General features: G+C 41.4%; 1 protein-coding gene across 4 annotated transcripts in view; it reads right to left on the bottom strand.

Moving 5' to 3' along the window:
* Positions 1–738: 738 nt before the first annotated feature.
* Positions 739–18174, bottom strand: part of LOC133360723 (interferon-induced very large GTPase 1-like) — a 30996-nt gene continuing 13560 nt past the window's right edge. For 2 of the 4 annotated variants that reach the window (XR_009757292.1, XR_009757291.1), the window contains exons 2-5: positions 12546–12843; positions 10847–10898; positions 1379–8089; positions 739–1336 (exon numbers count right to left, since the gene is read on the bottom strand). Coding sequence is in view for 1 of the 4 variants with exons in the window: in XM_061579511.1 (XP_061435495.1) it covers positions 3301–8089; positions 10847–10898; positions 12546–12831 (5127 nt within the window). In the remaining 3 variants the exon portion in view is untranslated. Of the gene's footprint in view, positions 8090–10846; positions 10899–12545; positions 12844–18174 lie in introns of all 4 variants that reach the window. The other 2 variants (XR_009757293.1, XM_061579511.1) reach the window with 2 other exon arrangements.

The raw sequence follows: 18174 nt of genomic DNA, 5'->3' as shown, positions 1-18174 counted from the left end.
GCTAATGGCGAAGAGGACGGCTACGGATAATTCAACATTGTGGATAATCCAAAAATAGAAACATTTCCGTGGATTTCTATGCCAAATATTAACGATTGACGGATCGATGCGTGTGCTCAGTGATCACACTTTTCTGCTCCCGCGCAGAAGACTCTGCCCACGTAGTAGATATCAGAGCCATGCCAATCAAAATCAATCAAACTCCACCCATTGTTGTAAAGATATGGCAACTACTGTATTGTAGCGGCGATCACGGGGATTTCGGATTAATAGGAGCACATATTTGTTCAATTTAATATCGTGACTTGTAATAAACATTTCCAAGAATAACAATGCATCACTGTTTTTAGATTATTAATTTGGGCTTAGCGAAAACTCCATGAGTTAGTAATTTATGTCAAAATCTCAGGTGCGCTGTTAATCCTCAAATCGTATAAACTGCACGTGGATAATCGACAGCCTATTGTACTCTTAAAAAGATATGGCCACACCCTTGTATGATCTTTTTTGTTACACTAACACATGGCAAGCAGTGATTTTGTTTTAAGAATTTTCTTTGTTCATATGATTACAAATGTATTCTGCATGTTAAATAAATAGAAACTTTAAATTTGAGATTGACGTTAGATGCATGACTTTCTCAGGAACGTGTTCTTCTAAATGTAAGCCCACTGTGACACTTGGGAGATTGTTTGAAATCCTGAAAGCAGCAGGCATTCAGCAGCGGTTTGAGGAATACGTGGTACAATTCTGGCTTTATTAGGCACACACGGAATACAAGCAACACCGCTTGATCGCAATCATAATATACAGATCAAAATTACCTGACCCTTAACAAAGCATTACAGCGTACACAATACTTAAGGTTCCAGACAGTATCCTGGAATGTAGCATAGTTTAACCGAAAATATGGATTCTATAAATCAAGTTTACTTCTCACGGAGTTTAATAGCAATACACTCTAGAACATATACTGTGAGAAAACAATGAACGAGTATTTATTTACATCGATTCATTTGCTCAGAGTCCAGACATAATCAAATCTAATTACTGTACAGTTGTTGTGTAAGTGTTTGAGAAACAGTAGTTCCTTCTTCTTTGTTTCTCTATATATATAAAAGGGAAATTTGTGAATATGTGTGTCTGATCGAAATATTTAGCATATTTACCGACATGCAAAAAACTAGAAATTTTGCATGTGGGTAGTTTCCAGACTGTACACAATGCAAAAAGTATAAAAATCGATTTTTTTATTTTAGGGGGGGAGGGGGCGGGGCGCAATAATGGATATATTTTGCACGGAAAGTGAGCGGTGACGTCACATCTGTGACGTCACCTCTGTGACGTCACATCTGTGACGTCACATCTGTGACGTCACATCTGTGATGTCACCCGCATGCGGCAGCGTCACGCAGTGTGCCTGCTGACGTCACGCATACCCCCCCCCACCCTCCGCGTAGGCCGTGCATTAAAGACAAGAATCCAAGTCCCGGGCGAAGCCGGGTAGTAAAGCGAGTACAATATAAATAGCCATCCCATACCTTAGATCAGTGGTTCTTAACCTGATTATTTTTAGACGGTAAATTATCGAAATACAAATAAAGCACGGGCACACAAGTATAACAACTTTGTTTCATTAAACCCTCTGTGCTAATTAACGTCGTACATTTGTTTACGATTGAGAACCAAGGGGGTGCAAGGCTGCAGTAAAGACCAAGTACCACTGCCTAAGAAAATTAGATATTCTAATTATTTAATATCGTGCCACTATTTTCGAACACTGCCAGAGGCTAAATATCTTCACCTTGAGATAAGTGATGACTGTGAAAAAGTACTTTATAGCTCATCGGATTCCTCCAGTATTAATATATATATAAATTAAATATTCTGATGCTGATCAACACCACCATCATCACCACCACCACGAATATTAACTGGCATTCACTGATGTAGAAGCTCTATGAGACCTCCTTTACCAGTGGCAAAATATAGTAATAGGTTTTTACCCTTTCAACTGGTACAAAAACCTACTACTATATTTTGCCACTGGTAAAAGAGATCTCATAGTGTAAATGCTTACCCCGAGCTCTCAATACTCTGATAGTGCGCTGTCTTTGAGTTGTACGCCTTTTGGCGTCATCTGGTCCAACACCAATGGAGACTAGGCTCTAAGAAAAGCTGTCTCGGGTGTGGACCAATCAACTTCAAGGACAGTGCATATCATTATCATCATCAGAGTTGTTTCTTTATGTTTGCATTTTGACTGCTTGTGTTGTGGTTATTGCAAACATGATGCCTTGTATAAAGGTGTCAGTTTTTGTACCAGTTGAAAGGGTAAAAACCTATTACTATGTGATGTAGAAGCTGTCGAAGAAAATGCCATCCAGCTGTCTTTGGACTTCACCATTATCATCATCATCAGAGTCCATGGGCAGATAGCCCGGAGATGTCCACTGCACATTTCGTAATTTGTCTCCACTTTCCTCCGTCTTGTGCAAATATTCTCAAGTAGTGGCCACATCTTTCTGGCACCAATCACCTCTTGTGTTGTGAAACCATTCTCTGTTAGGTCTCCCTATCTTTCCGGTTCCTTCCATTTTTCCGAACAACACACTTTGCATTTTCCTGTTGTTATCCATCCTACATATCTGTCCAAATAATTCCAGTTTCCTTCTCATCACTGCCTGCATCGTCAGGTCTTCTTCTGTATGCAACCTTTGTCTTACTCCTACGCTGGTCACTCTCTGTAGCAATACATTTCGAGTGCAAACATCTTATCTCTGTCAGTCTTAATCTAGATTTGAAGTTGTCGTCACTGCAGGGATCTGATTTGTGGATTAACCTCGGACCTGAGATTGACATAAATTAATTACTCATGGATTTTCCCTTAAGCCCAAATTAATCATCTAAAAACAGTTCAACATTGTTATTCTTGGAAATATTTATTACAAGTAACATGCTTAAACTGAACAATTATGTGTTCCGGTTTATCCCATATTCACGTGATCACCCCTCTACAGTACAGTAGTTGCCGTATCTTGACAACAGTGAGCAGAGTTTGATTTTGATTGGCGTGTTTCTGATATTCGCTTCGTGGGCCGAGTCTTCTGCACAGGAGTAGGAAAGTGTTATCACTGAGAACACGCATCGATTAATCGTATATTCGTGGTTTTTGGCAAACATATCCATGGAAAATGTTAATATTTTTAGATTATCCGCAATTTTTAATGATCTGTAACCGTCCTCTTTGTCATGAGCGTGGATAATCAGAGTCTACGGTATTTACAAAAACGACTGCTTTCACAATGCTAGTGAGAATGTTTTTTTCAAGTCTTTCATAATCTTCTTTTTATTTGTTTTGATCTCTTTCCAAGCATCGGGAATATCTGCCGACAAAGCCTTGTGTCTTTCAGCAAATTTCCCATTGTATTTGCAGAACACGATCTTCCAGAAAGTCGTGGCCTCTAGGCTGGTGTCCGACTGAATGAGCCACGAGGCAAAGTAATCATTGATAGTGCGGTATTCCTTGTAGGGGATACATCTTGCATTTGAACGTGCACAGCGGTATGTCCTATTGCTGGCAACAGCTGTTGTGCAAACTTCAACAGACAACTTCTGAGTTGTTATGAACCGAACTCCATTAAGGCCCAAAGGATAATGCAGCACCGAACAGTGCTCCCTATGTCCACCGCCTCCCTGGTCACAAGGCACCCCACAGAAAGGACACTGCTTCTCACAGCCAGCCAGGCTCTTGTAGAGCTCGATGTGTGGCTGCACAGTGAGACGACTCAACCACGCCGCACACTCGGCGTCACTGGCGACACTGAATCCTCGTAACATTTCCCCTTCAGCAGAGTCCAACGAACTCTTGAGTTCTTCCGAAAATTGCTTGACACTGTTTGTGTCTTTGAACAACAAAGACCCAACTATGTCAATGAAATCCTTATTAATGATGATGTGATTGAGCAGACACTCCCCCAAGCTGTCTGAGAATTTCCAAAGTGTGGTCGGAGTGGCTATTTGTTTTGTGACAGTGTCCACAGATTTCTTCACTTCTTTAATCAGATTGCTCAAAATGGCGCTTGAGAGATGGTACATCTTAGATTGTGATCCATGCTTACTCTGGCAGTGCTTTATGACCTGGGCCTTTATCCATTCTTTTGTAAAACCTGCATAATTCGTGATGTATCTGTCGTAATTTTCAAAGTCGTCTTCATCCAACAAATGCAGTAGCATTGCCAGTTGAAGGTTTTTCCGGCTCAAAAACGTAGGGCTACCGCTATCGCTCTTCACGTTCTTCGCAATATCCATCCCCAATTTGTTGTCGACAGCCTCAAGTAGAGACGGCTTCAAGCACTCGTTACAAAAGGTCTTTGCATGTTCCATATTTTCATCCCCTTGACGATAGAGTTCCTTGAAAATAACAAAATATGACTCCTCAACTTGCTTCAATTTATTTTTAGGATCATTGACTTCATTGTTAATGTCATGTTTATCTTGCCATGTTTTTATGGCGATGTGACATACAATCACAGTGGTATCTATTACTAAGTCTTTGCTGATCATAATGTTCAGATTTTCAGCCTCTTTAAATGCGACCCTTACTTGTTGCAGAAGTTCGTCACAATAGGCGGAGCAATAATCGTAATGTTTTATTTTGTCCTCAATATACCGGCTCATCTTTGTGATTATCGAGCGAGAACGTTCCTTCGACTGGTTCACACCTGAGTCATCCTCTTGGGTTGGTTTATTTCTACGTCCAGCCAATTTGACAGGTGTTTCTGGCCCTTGTCGACATTCGTTTACAATTTTGTCGCGATATTTGTCGTCCTGTGAAGTTTCCCGCAATGCTTCACTTACAAGCAGCTGATATTCTATTTTACTGTCAATCAGCGCTTTCTGCACATCTCTGTAAACGTTGTGGCGGGTCAACTTAATTTCTGGGAGGAATTTAACCACCTCTGTCCACATGTTGTCAAACTCTTTCTTGAGCTGTTGTTCGTTTAATTGTATGTCCTCGTTCTTGCAACGCTGAAGAAGGGAATGAACTTCCAATCCAATGATCTTTTTCCTTTTTGTTTCAAGCTCATCGATGGAGTGTCGAGACTGTCTCCTGCAGACTAATTGTTTGAATATGTTCAGGGTTTCATCGTGTGATTTGCTGCATAGGTGATTGGCGCTGATGTTGAAGTCCTCTTTGTATTTCTCAACTAAATGCACATCATTGCTTTTGTTTTCAAAGTAGCTTTTTAATTTGTTCTGTATAGCGACTTTTCCTTTTGAAATCTCATTCCCTAATTCAAGCTCCAACTGTTGAAGAATTTCCTGAAGCTTCTCGTGTTTCACGTTCATTATTCTATTCTCCTTCTCCTGCGTCCAAGAAAGAATTTCCTTACGATATTCCCACTCCCAGTCTGTATATTGAACACACAGTTTGTAATACGCATCGGCAACCAAGCTGTTCCTGAAACTGAATATGAAGTGCTCCTTTGTCACTGCTTCCCAGATGCTTCCGATCCAAGCACTGAACTCTGAGAGCGTCGAAGCTCCCTGTGTTTCTGCTCTCTTTTTAAAATGGTCCATCAGGTGCTGCTTGAGTTGAAAAACCTGATCGCTGTACGCAGCACTGACTGCAGCCATTGGAGGGGTTCCATGCCAGAGGCCAGGAATGTACCAGTTGTCCCGACTCACGTCGTGCTCCATCACGTCGGTGAATTTACTGTAAGTGGACTCCTTGTGCTCCATTCTTGCAGCTGCCACCGTCATGGCATTCAGTTGATCGATGAGGTGTTCGTTCTCCATCATGTTCTTGTCGGAGGCAGCGACATCGCCCGAATTCTGATGCACAAACTGGCAACTCGGTTTCTTGCCCACTGCTTTCATTCTCAAAAAAGCGTGGACGACGATTTGCAGAACGTCCTTCATGTCTTCGGCATTTTCCGTTGCCAGGTTAATGAGCGTGACATCGCTCAAACCAACGAACACGGTGGCCAGCTCATTGTCGTGCTCGTGGTTGTCGTGAAGTGTTGCCAGCTGAGGAGCTTTCAGCCCTTCTGTGTCAATCACCAGGATGAAGTCACACGCCAGGTCTCGTCTCAGCTCATCGTCAACGCTGACGAGCTGCATGAAAGCGCCGCGTGTGCAGCGGCCACTGCTCACTGGGAACTGCAGCCCAAACATGGTGTTGAGAAGCGTGGACTTGCCTGTGCTCTGCACCCCCAGCACGGTCAGGACGAACACGCGGGGGTCTCGGCCAAGCCTAGTCCTCACTGCCTTAAGCACGTCGGTCACCCAGTCAATGGGAATACAGCCAACGTCACCATCCATCAGCTCCAAGGGCAACCCCTCCAAGAACAACTCCGCAGCAACAGATGGGAGTGTCAGTGCCTCGGGGCAGGCAGGTTTAGGTGGTTTTATGGTACTGGATGTTTTATGCTTGGAAATTGCTTTAGTTGCTTCATAACACTGTCCAATTTCCCTCATGAAGTGTTCCATTCCTAATGAGTTTGATGACATTAATTCTTTAATCGTATGCAGATCTGCACTTTTAGTCGTAGAATCAACAAGTAGCTGCTTGTAATCAGCGCGTAACGAGGAAAAGCTGGTCCTGGATAAACTGTTCAGTTCCAATTTCATCCATTGAAGGGCGTACATTTTCATAATGGTCGACTTGTCTAACAGTAAATCAACGCACATTTGCATAATATCTGAAAAACCTTTACCTGCCTGTTCAATGCGAATTTCTCTTTGTGTTTCAACTAATCTACATATGTATTCTTCGACAGAATCACCGACTTTTTTCAGCCGATTTTGCTCTTTTTTGCTTTCTGACCACCTGCGCCAAAGATCTCCTTGCAATGGGAGATCTCTCTTACTCTCTTTCACACCATCCTCTTTTATTTTGTCAATAATTACTTTGACTTTTCGTTTAGTTCGCTGACATTTATTTTCACATTCATCGACTGTAATTTCTAATGATTTAGCAAAGTGGGCCATATCTTCCATTGTACTGGAATTTATACTACTTTTGATTACATCTGCGATCTTACAGCGCATTTTCCGAGTAAAATACTCTTCATTGTGCTTGCCTCGTTCAATAATGTTAGTTTTCTCTAATTTCAGCTGAGACCAGACATCAGTGATTGCATTTGAATTCCTGATTCTACTACGCACGTCCTGATTTGTTATCAGAAACAACTGAGCTTCTGCATCGGCAAGCAGAGGCAATATTTTGTCCACGTCTGTTACTTCATTGTCAACAACGACGAATATAGCCTGCGAGATTTCTGTTAGGAACTCAAGCTGAACTAAGTGATCTCGGGCATCGCCGCGGAGATTTAAAATGCTAAACACCGTTTGGAAAACGTCCACATTTGATTTCCCACCAGGACAGAACGTACACGTTTCAACCAGTCCATCGGAGCACTTTCGAGCGATGTCACCACATGCCATTTCTCGATGGACAAAGAAATCGTGTTTTTCATTGCTCAGAATCGAATTGAGCACTTTTGATTTCGAGACACTGCACTCTCCAATCCGAATGAATGAAATGAAAGGCATTTTGATGCTGACTAATGACTCCTCCATGCTGGATGCATTTTGCTGTAGTTTCCAGTTTTTCACAATTTGCCTCATGGCCCACAACATAAACGTGATGTTTCCTTTGCCCGAATCAGGCAGTAAGAGAGGCAAGGCAAACTGACACTGGGACATCTTCTGCATAAGCTCCTGCTGTAAGAAGCTGTCAGCGCAGAGAAACGCCGCGGTTATCATGTCCAGTGGATTTATCAAATCGGCTGTCGCATCACTACCTGAGCTTCTTGTATTTTCATCGTCACTCGTATCTTCCTCTTCCATTCTACACTGGCCATATTCTGTGTTTCTTGCCCTGGGATTTGCTCTCATTACATTCCTGAGGAAATGTTGGGAAATTTCCTCAAGAGATTTGGGATATTCCTCACAGCCAATTAATTTCAAAACGTAATTTCTTGATATTTTATGGGGGTAAAACTTGTCCAATGTAAGTTTCTTCATAGTAGTATGAAAGATTATTTTTGAAGACGCCATCTTGTCAACCTTGTCTTGACTGCTGTGTCCATGAACATTGAAATATAACAAGTAACATAAAGTTATACATTATTTATTCATATACAATGTTGCATTACATTACATTGTAACAGTGAAGAGGAGTCGTAGAATGGTTTAAGCACTTCTTTGTTTCACCAACGCACAGCAATACTCGTTCCAAGACCAACCCCGAACACACGTCCCACAGCCCATTTTAACCCCTCAATCTCCGCTCCCAATACACATCCGCGTCTAGCACGCCTGGTCCTGGTGACGTCACTGCCCTTTGACCCCTGACCCCCGCCCCGAGCATTCCCGCGCGTGTGATTGGTGCGTGTTGTCGTGAGAGCGGAGATGTCGTGTTTGCGTGGTGCGTGTGTGTGAGGGTGGCTCGCAGATCCCTTACAACAGTGACAAGGCTAAATGGGTATATTTTGGGAATATAGGCCAATTGAGACAGATTGTTATCCTTCCAATTCTAAGCAGCTCTCAAATCCTCCGAATGAAGGCTCAGGATCAGTCCCATAATACTTTTGTGTTTGTGATGTAGTTAATTAATATGGACCCACCTCTTTTGCCCAGCCAGCTGGATTGTGGCCTCCAAATGGTACAAAAAATGTTTTGATACTTCTACTGATGCTCCTGCTGTTGTGGAGTGACTCATGCAGCCAGCTATGGCTACAGGGTTTGGTGGTACATGTTATTTATGTCGTTTATTGTGAAATTTTGGTCACAGTTCCTATGATCACTGTTACATTGCTATTATGGTTTTATTTTGGTGATTTAGAAAAGTTTTTTGGTTTGGCCATGTTTGTTTGTTGTAGTACGGAGTTAGAATGATGGCTTTAATATAAGTAATCTTGTGGTTGTTGTTGTTGTTTGACTTGCATCCCACTGGGATTTTTTCACGGCGTTAGTGTTTATGTTTGTTGCAGTTGCACCCTATTCAAGAGCCGAATGGCTCACAGGGCTATACCAAATAAATGAAACTGAAACTAACCAGGCTCATGTGGAAGTGTAAGGGTCGCACGGCAGGGCACACTGAAGTTAAGTGGGGACATGGGGCCATACCAAATATGAAGTAATTAATGAAGAAAGATGGCGGTAAGGAAGCCTCCAAAAAAGACAGGCGATTGGAGGAGATCTGAAGAAGGGATATTTGGCGGGAAATAATATTATTTAAAATACACCAATATTATCCTGAGGTTTTTTGGGTTAGATCGCGTAAGTATAAATGTGTTGTTAAACTCACCACCATCCGACAGCCAAAATCGCAATAACAGGTATTGCTATTTTTGCACATAAAAACGGCAGAATGTGCAAACATAATGTACATACGGAATATTATCCATGGCGTGATGTACATCAGGGCTGTCCATAAATGACGTCACGCGATTTTGGACGATTTTTTGACCCCCCCCCCCTTCGTCACACGGTGACACAAAAGTCAGACCCCCCTTCAAATATGACGTCACAAAGCTCTGCCCCCCCCCCCCCAAAAAAAACATGCTTCAAATCGCTGTAAACTATTGTCATTGTAGTGCGTATTAAATGTGGCGCTGCACTCTGATGTTGTAGTAGAAAACATTGATTAAAAAGTCTATTTAATTAAGTAGAACGTGTTGTCTATATTTATTAAAAGTTGCGTCACACATCGTCACAAATGTCTGACCCCCCCCCCCCCCGGTGCGTGACGTCATTTATGGACGGCCCCTAATTGCTTAGCATGTCGCACGTCGGGCGCGTGTAGCGTGGCATGAGCTAATTTCGATTAAAATTAGTAGCCTCGTAGTGTGATGGGTCGCCAGGAATGGAGTTTGGGAAGCCATGCTTGACTACGGTGTGAGGAACGCTTACAGAGAGTGAAGGAGACATTGGCATCGCGCAGTGTAAGTGTCAGGTGCTGTCACAACACCAGCCCTGTGGTGGCAGCAACGTGCTGCGCAGACCAAACTGGGATTACAGCTCACTTGGTTGGGCCACATTTATGCTTCAGTCACGCGTACCTCAAGCCGCCATGCGTTACGGTGTGACGACCGCTCAATGAGCGAGTAGACGCACGGGAGCTACACATCATTGACAGTACCGGTGGTTTAATACGGGATATTAATGGCTCGTAGCGCTGACACTTTTGGTCATCTGCCGTAGCCCGTTCAGCCCCATGCCAAACCGCGGGCCCCCGTCATGTGCCAGATGACAGGGTCATAACATTGCCCTCCCTCCAGGCTTCCATGCCGATTCCTTATTGGAGTCGGCATGTATTTGTGTTCGTTGTTCCCGTTTTCTGGGATGGTGGCACTGAGACTACAAGAACAAACCTTGGCACGTGTCGAGGTCAATTGTGAGTTGCCACTGCCGTGTAGGAATTTTTAGACGATTTGCTTCATTAAATGTTTTTTTATGAATTACATTATCAACAAAAATGTTGCATTCCTTATTAGTAGTAAGTTACAGAATGCCAAAATGTAAATCCAGTTATCCGAACACCACAATTTTTATGAGGTAAAAAGGTTATTTGGTGATAGTGCATTGTCAGTGGTACACATGCACAAATAATAATGATAAAAGAGCTCACATTCGTCAATAACATTGCTTTGAAAATAGAATCACTCGGCAACGTCAGGGACTGCTGTGAAGGTTGGATTTTATATAAGGTAGTAAATACATATGGACTTTGGATTGCATTTATTCAACAAAATCACATGCGCAATCATCGTCGTCTTCATCAAAATAAGAAACATCATCATCATCACGGTTGTTTAAGTGCAAGATGAATTACCTGGGACGTCTTTTTTCCATTTGTTTGTTTTGTTGAAACGTGTTCTCATTACCTGGGCACATAGTACACGTTTTTATAAATAATGCGCATTATATTTATATTGTTCTTGCATTCAAGTTTGCAGAAATGCAACGATTAAATGGCTTATCATACACATTGAGAGCATTTAAAGCAGTACATGTCAGATCCATGCAATAAAAAAATAGTAATCGAATTTTAGATTTGAAGTTTTCGTGACTGCAAGGATTCATACTCTTTAGTTTTTTCGGTAAAGTCACGTAAGTAAAAAATGTAAATAAATTGAATCACGACGTTTCGAGTGCAACACAAGCGTCCTTCAGGTGGGGACAACGTAGCGAAAGCACACCGCTCAAGCGAAAGCACACCGCTTAAGCGCTAAGTTGTCCCCACCTGAATAAGGATGCTTGTGTTGCGCCCGAAACGTTGTGATTTAATTTATAAAAATGTTTTACCTACGTGACTTTACCGAAACAAAATCTAGTTGGCCATTCAAAACGAACCGTGATATTAAAGTACAGTGTCATAACCTATTAGTTAGTGGAAATGTTCTTATTTAAAGGGTTTCTGCCATCGCTCACCCCCCGCCATTTTATCTGAATGGCGGTGGATTTTTCGCACAGAGTGGCTGGATTTTCAAGAGAATTCACGAGCTGCTAATCCACCTCTGGAGATCAGTGAAAAGACATTTCCACTCCCTAAGAGCTTGAGCATCAAACTAAGCCGGACTGATTCCTACCGCGAAGGTGCTCCCCGTTTCACCTCGTCATGGATGATTGACTGCATTTCATCCATAGGAGGAGGTTGACTTCTTATATTTGGGGGTGGGGGGGGGGGGGTGACAGGGGTTCGTTTTATCTCTCACATTAGGAATCGCGGGTGCATATAATTACTTCTTAAATCAAATATTAATTGTAAATTACTGAAACTAAATTAATAAAGGTGTTCAGTTTGGGAAGGGGCGTCCGATCCCCCCCATGCCGCCCATGATATCACCACCCCACCCCCTACCTTCACTTCAGACCGAATAGCAGAATTGATCAAGGAGGGCGTAGAACAAAAGCTAAGTTAAGGCAGTCATGGAATTGTCAGCATTGTCATGCACATTGATGCCACTAATGTGATGGTAGAATCAGAATAAATGTGCGATTTGTGACGTGGTCCCATTGCGGTGACGCATTCCTCAACGGCACATTCAGGCATGAATTTCCAACACTTCAAAAAAATGGCACACTAAATAACGCACGAGTCAACTTAACGCATGATCTATCAACGCCGGCCACTAGAAGCCACCACTTTGAAGTACATCGTCCACGAATGACATGTCTCCACCACTGCAATTATCTAAGCCGGACTAATTGGGTATGAGTTGGGTAGAGAAAAACAACGCAAACAAATTTTTTAGCATGCATTGTCAATTCTGTCACTGCCAGGGGTGACTGAAGAAGTATGAGAGAAGTGACTGAGGTGCCTATGAATGTGTGGCCGACCCACCGACAGGATCTAATCAAAATCTATAGAATGCCTTAAATCAAGGTGCGTCATATACATGAAAAAATACAGGACAAGCAAAAACTTATTTAGATGGCAGGGCTGTACAAAGGACAGTTCCGTCCTCAGGAGAATGTTCCTCACCTCTGACTTTCACGATTGAAATTTTAGAATCTCAACGGTTACTTACCGAGTCTGTCAATCCATTCGCGAAGCTCCCGAGGGTAGCTGCTCTCCACATTTTTGAGCGACTGCAGGAGATTCTTGCAATCCTCCTCCTCATTGTCAATGAAGTGGTCGACCAGGAAGCGAGACTGACTCCTAGAGTCAGTAATTTCCGCGGCAAGTTTGTAAACGCTTCTTTCAATGAAGGCGTTCGAGTCCAGATCGTCCAGCAGGTAGGAAGGGTCTTGACTGATCCATGCGATCAGTTTCACTTTGTTTGCCCGGATTACTTCCTGCCAATTCGTGGGCATCCTAAGCAGCGTCTGTTCAATCACATAGAGAGAATAGGCTACTTCATTTCTAATTGAATAAAATATTCGCAAAATACCACATTTCTGTTCAAAATGAACCATTTTGTATTGTCATCGCGGCAAGCATCTTAGTCGCCCTAGCTGGGTCATATAATGAGGCGTCCATTGATGACTAAAATATCTATTACACGTATAATACACGCATTCTCTCACACAAAATGCGTTAATTTATTTTAAAATTATTTTAATTTATCCAACCACGGGGGGGGGGGGGGGGTGTACAGGTGAGTGAGAGCGGTGCACAGCGGGAAAGGCGTTGTGTGGCACGTGGTGCGTCGGCCCCATAGCGAAAATAGTGGAGAGCAAGTTCGGGAAAACGAGATAAATACTCTTCTTGGTTCTTTCGGTAAAGTCACGTAGAAGGGAAATAATAAAATAATAAAAATGAAACATTATAAAATAATTCTCACGACGTTTTATTTTTATTATTTTATTATTTCCCTTCTACGTGACTTTACCGAAAGAACCAAGAAGATGAATCCCTGCAGTCACGAAAGCTTTAAATCGAGAGATAAATACTGTAGCTTGTGACCAGTTCTGGTGCTTGCACGTACTGTACACTCAATAAACGTCCACTCTCCCCGACTAATCATTTACTCACACTCATTTTCCCGATCGAATTCACTTTATATTATTATACAAATAGCAACACTAATGCTATTCTGCCACACGTGAGTATTTTTATGAGTACTTATAAAGAAGAATGCATAGAATGTGAATCAGTGCCCCAGATAAATCAGTATCAAATGTGAATACATTGGTTTGTAATCCCAATATCGATTTTTCCCCTGATGTCATTTAAGAAGCGGCAATAGGTAACATGGTTTATTTTGAATATAACCTGACTTCCTGGATCCTGTCCTGAAGATGCTTGATGCAGTATCAGAGGAAACGTTGTATCTAATTGATAGATTCGGTTATGAAAATAGTTTTTTTTACTTATCAATGAACATGAAGCAAGAACAATTGGCGCATGAACAAATGAATGTGTTTGACTATGTCGGGAGTTGGAGGGTCTTGTATAAAATGAATACTTGATATTGTCTAATTTGAATGTCATAGTTTCTTGTAGACACACACGTGTATCCATTGCGTTAATACTTGATATTGTCTTTTCTGAATGTCATAGTTACTTGTAGACACACACGTGTATCCATTGCGTTAATACTTGATATTGTCTATTTTGAATGTCATAGTTCCTTGTAGACACACACGTGTATTCATTGCGTTGCGAGAGTTGAAAAACCACAAGGGGAAAACCCAATGAGTAATTTGAATGAGAAGTTGTAAAACAGGCTTGATGGCTTGGGATGATAACAAGTGGTATTTCTCCCTTGACCTAACAAAGGCATCACCAGAAAGGCCATGAATGAGCACCCTGACGTTTTAACTGTGCGCATGACAGGAACCGGCCACACTCAGCAGCTGAGCTGTTTTAATTAATAAGAAGTCTTGGCGTTTGGAGAGTCTAAATGTTCAAAATTACCAGTTTTCAGTTTCATTTATTAGGTATAGCCCTTTGAGCCATGCGGCTCTTGACTCGGGTGCAACCGCAACAAACAAAAACATGAACAAGAAACATCTTAAAGTGACTACACGCAACAGAAAAATCCAGGAAAAAACAGCAAAGTCTTCCAGAAAAAGCACCGCATTTCAACGCTGTGTGCAAAAATCCCAGTAGGATGCAAGTCAAACAATAACAACCATTAGACAATTTAGATTAAAGCTATCAGGTTAACTCTGTACTTCAACAAACAAACATGGCTAAACCATACGTTTTCGAAATCACCAAAATAAAGCTATAAAAACAATGTAACAGTGATCATAGGAACTGTGATTCAAATTTAACAATAAACGATATACATAACATGTACAAACAAACTTGGCAGCCATAGCTGGCTGCCTGAGTCACTCCATAACAGCAGGAGTATCAGTAGGAGTCATATTCTTGGGTTTTTTCGGTAAAAGTCACGTAGGTAAAAAATTAAAACTAAAATTAATAAAAGTAAAATAAAAATCACGACGTTTCGGATTTTTATTTTACTTTTATTAATTTTAGTTTTAATTTTTTACCTACGTGACTTTACCGAAAAAACCCAAGAATATGAATCCTTGCAGTCACGAAAGCTTCAAATCTAGAATCAGTAGAAGTATCAAACATTTTCAATGCACCTTAAAAGATCAGCACACTATAATCAAAACTCAAGATCATACTTTGCAGCGGTCATCCGGAGCGATGCATTTTATTTTAGGCCACTGCATAGCAGTGGCAGCTCGGGGTGAACAGCTCCTCAAGAGCAGTTTTGAGTGAAGGTAGTGATCCAAGTTGCAGTTTATTGGCGATAAACATCATGGTACTTACGTAGTAATTTGATGATATGCTGTACTGTTACATGACAATACAGCCTAGGGTCAAAAGGTGTTCATATTATTCTTTGGTTCTTTCGGTAAAGTCACGTATAAAGATAAATTAATAAATTAAATTAAAGACTAGCATACGACGTTTCGATTGCAACACAAGCAATAATCATCAGGTATAAATTAAATAGAAACACAAATCTAGTATACTTAGAAATGTAATGTAATACAACAGAGAGTCGGATAACATAACAGTCAACACCCTATCTGGTTGATTACGTTCTTCCTGAGAATGCTAAATTTGAGAGAGAGATTAAACACAGAACCAGAAACATAGACAGACATATAAGCAGACAGATATCACAGAGATACATAGAGAGAGAGCAAACATAGGCACAAAGAGAAACTACGCCTCTGTGTCGAGGCCTTTACCGAAAGAACCAAAGAATAATTCCTGCAGTCACGAAAGCTACAAATTAAGGTGTTCTTATTAACAATAATCGTCTCTGTGTGTCTATGTTGTGTGTCTCTGTTTTTCTCTCTATGCTTGTGTATCTGTCTGTGTGTGGAAAAAAGAACAGATAATACACTGTAACATCATTGGAACCTCATTTGCCAGAATAAAAAAATATGATAATTGGTTTTTTACCCTTCTATCTGGCAACTGGACCAGATGACGCCAAAAGGCGCCTTTTGGCGTCATCTGGTCCAACACCACGTGAGACTAGGCTCTAAGGAAAGCTGTCTCGGGTGTGGACCAATCAACTTCAAGGACAGTGCATATCATTATCAGAGTTGTGTCTTTTGTTTGCATTATGACTGCAGGTATTGTGGTCTATGCAAACATGACTCCTTGTAAAAAAGATGTCAGTTTTGTTGCCAGATAGAAGGGTAAAAAAACAATTATCACACTGTAACATGATAACAAATGTAAATGTTAATAGCTTCAAAAAGTCAAAGAGTCTCCACTATCGTTGTCTACGCGTGCCTGGAATCTTCTCCAGGTGGTCTCGAGAGCCCGGGATACACATTCATTGTGGTTATTGTTGCAAATTCTCAGAAGTGTTGACATTCTTCTGAAGCACACTGTACTTGGTCCAGGTTGTGGACCAAGAATAATCTCAGCTGACATGCATCACAATTAATAACAAACGGATTGTGAATTGTCGCGTTACTATGAGACGTAATCGTGTGTTTATTTAATCACATGATCGTGGGATCTGATCATTGATGCTAATCATTTAGTACGCATTTATGAGTACGTACATTTGCACGTGTACTGAAGTTCCACTCTGATAAGTACTGTTCAAATTCAAGTTCATTTATTAGGTATAGCCCTTTGAGCCATTCGGCTCTTGAATCGGGTGCAACCGCAACAAACAAAAAACAAAAACATGAACAAGAAAACATCGTAAAGTGAATATGTGACTAAGTGCAAACAGAAAATCCAGTTAAAGATAGCAAAATATTGCAGAAAAAACACCGTACACCAACGCTGTGTGCAAAAATCCCAGTGGGATGCAAGTCAAACAACAACAACAACAACCACACGACAACTTAGATTAAGGCCATCAGTCTTACTCCGTACTACAACAAACAAACATGGCCAAACCAATAAACTTTTCGAAATCACCAAAATAAAGCCATGAAAGCAATGAAACAGTGATCATAGGAACTGTGATGAAATTTTCACAATAAATGACATAAACAACATGTACTACCAAAACCCTGCAGCCATAGCTGGCTGCATGAGTCACTCCACAACAGCAGGAGCATCAATCGGAGTATTATAATTTTTCAATGCACCTTTAAGATCAGCACACTAAATCAAAACACAGGTCATACTTTGCAGCGATCATCTGGAGCGAAACATTTTACTTTAGGCCACTGAATAGCACTGGCGGCAGCTAGGGGTGTACAACTCCTCTTGAGCAGTTTTGAGTGAAGATCTCATAGGTAGTGACTGAAGTTGCAATTTATTGGCAATAGCATTCCAGACCCTGGGGGCATCAATAGCAAAGGCCCTTCCTCCAGTATATGTACGGCAATAGGGAATATGAAGCTGGTAAATGAGTGTAGACCTTAGGTCAAATTTGTTCTTTGAAAGAGAGGAGATCCAGCAGGTAATCTGCGGATTTTTTTGCAAGTACATCCTGAATAAATAAGATCTGGTGCACAAGCCGTCGAACATTCAGAGATGTTAAGTTTGACCCAATGTAGAGATCACACTGGTGAGTCCTATATGGGCAGTTTAATGCAAATCTTAAGGCCGAGTGATACATTGAGTCAAGCTTCTTCAGTACAGTACTTGGGGCTGATTTATACACGATGTCACAGTAATCAAGTAGAGGCAGTATGGTAGCTTTTATCAATTCCAAACGGAACATAGGGGGGAATCAGTGCTTGTGTCGATACGGAAAACCAATTTGATTTTTTGTCCTTTTCCCAATATAATCAATTTGATCTTCAAAATTCAGTTTTGAATCCAGGATGACCCCAAGATACTTAGAGATTGTGACTTTCTCTATTTGATCATTATTTAAGGAATGTAATTGGGGGAAAATAACTTCCCGCTTTAGTCCTGGTGAGAAGCATAGCACCTTGGTTTTGTCAGGATTTAGGACTAGTTTAAGAGCAACTAGCTGATGTTGTAGTTTGTTGAAATCACTCTGGAGCTTAGCAATCACGTCATCCGGAGAGCGGCCAGCAGTAATCAGTACCGTGTCATCTGCAAAAAGATTTACCCTGGAATGATCCAGTTCAGTGCCCAAGTCATTTACATAAACAGAGAACAAGAGGGGGCCGAGAATGGAACCCTGTGGAACCCCTTTTGTTATCTTAACACTGTTTGACCTCCAACCATCTGTGAATACAGTTTGGGTGCGAGAAAAGAGGTAATTTTTTAACCATTTTACTGTGTTTTCG

The sequence above is a fragment of the Lethenteron reissneri genome, chromosome 69 (genome assembly GCF_015708825.2).
Source record: "Lethenteron reissneri isolate LAM-NWPU_2019-01 chromosome 69, ASM1570882v1, whole genome shotgun sequence".
NCBI classification, from domain to species: domain Eukaryota; kingdom Metazoa; phylum Chordata; class Hyperoartia; order Petromyzontiformes; family Petromyzontidae; genus Lethenteron; species Lethenteron reissneri.
The sequence above is the reverse complement of the archived record's forward strand: the minus strand, read 5'-3'. Positions and strand labels throughout refer to the sequence as shown.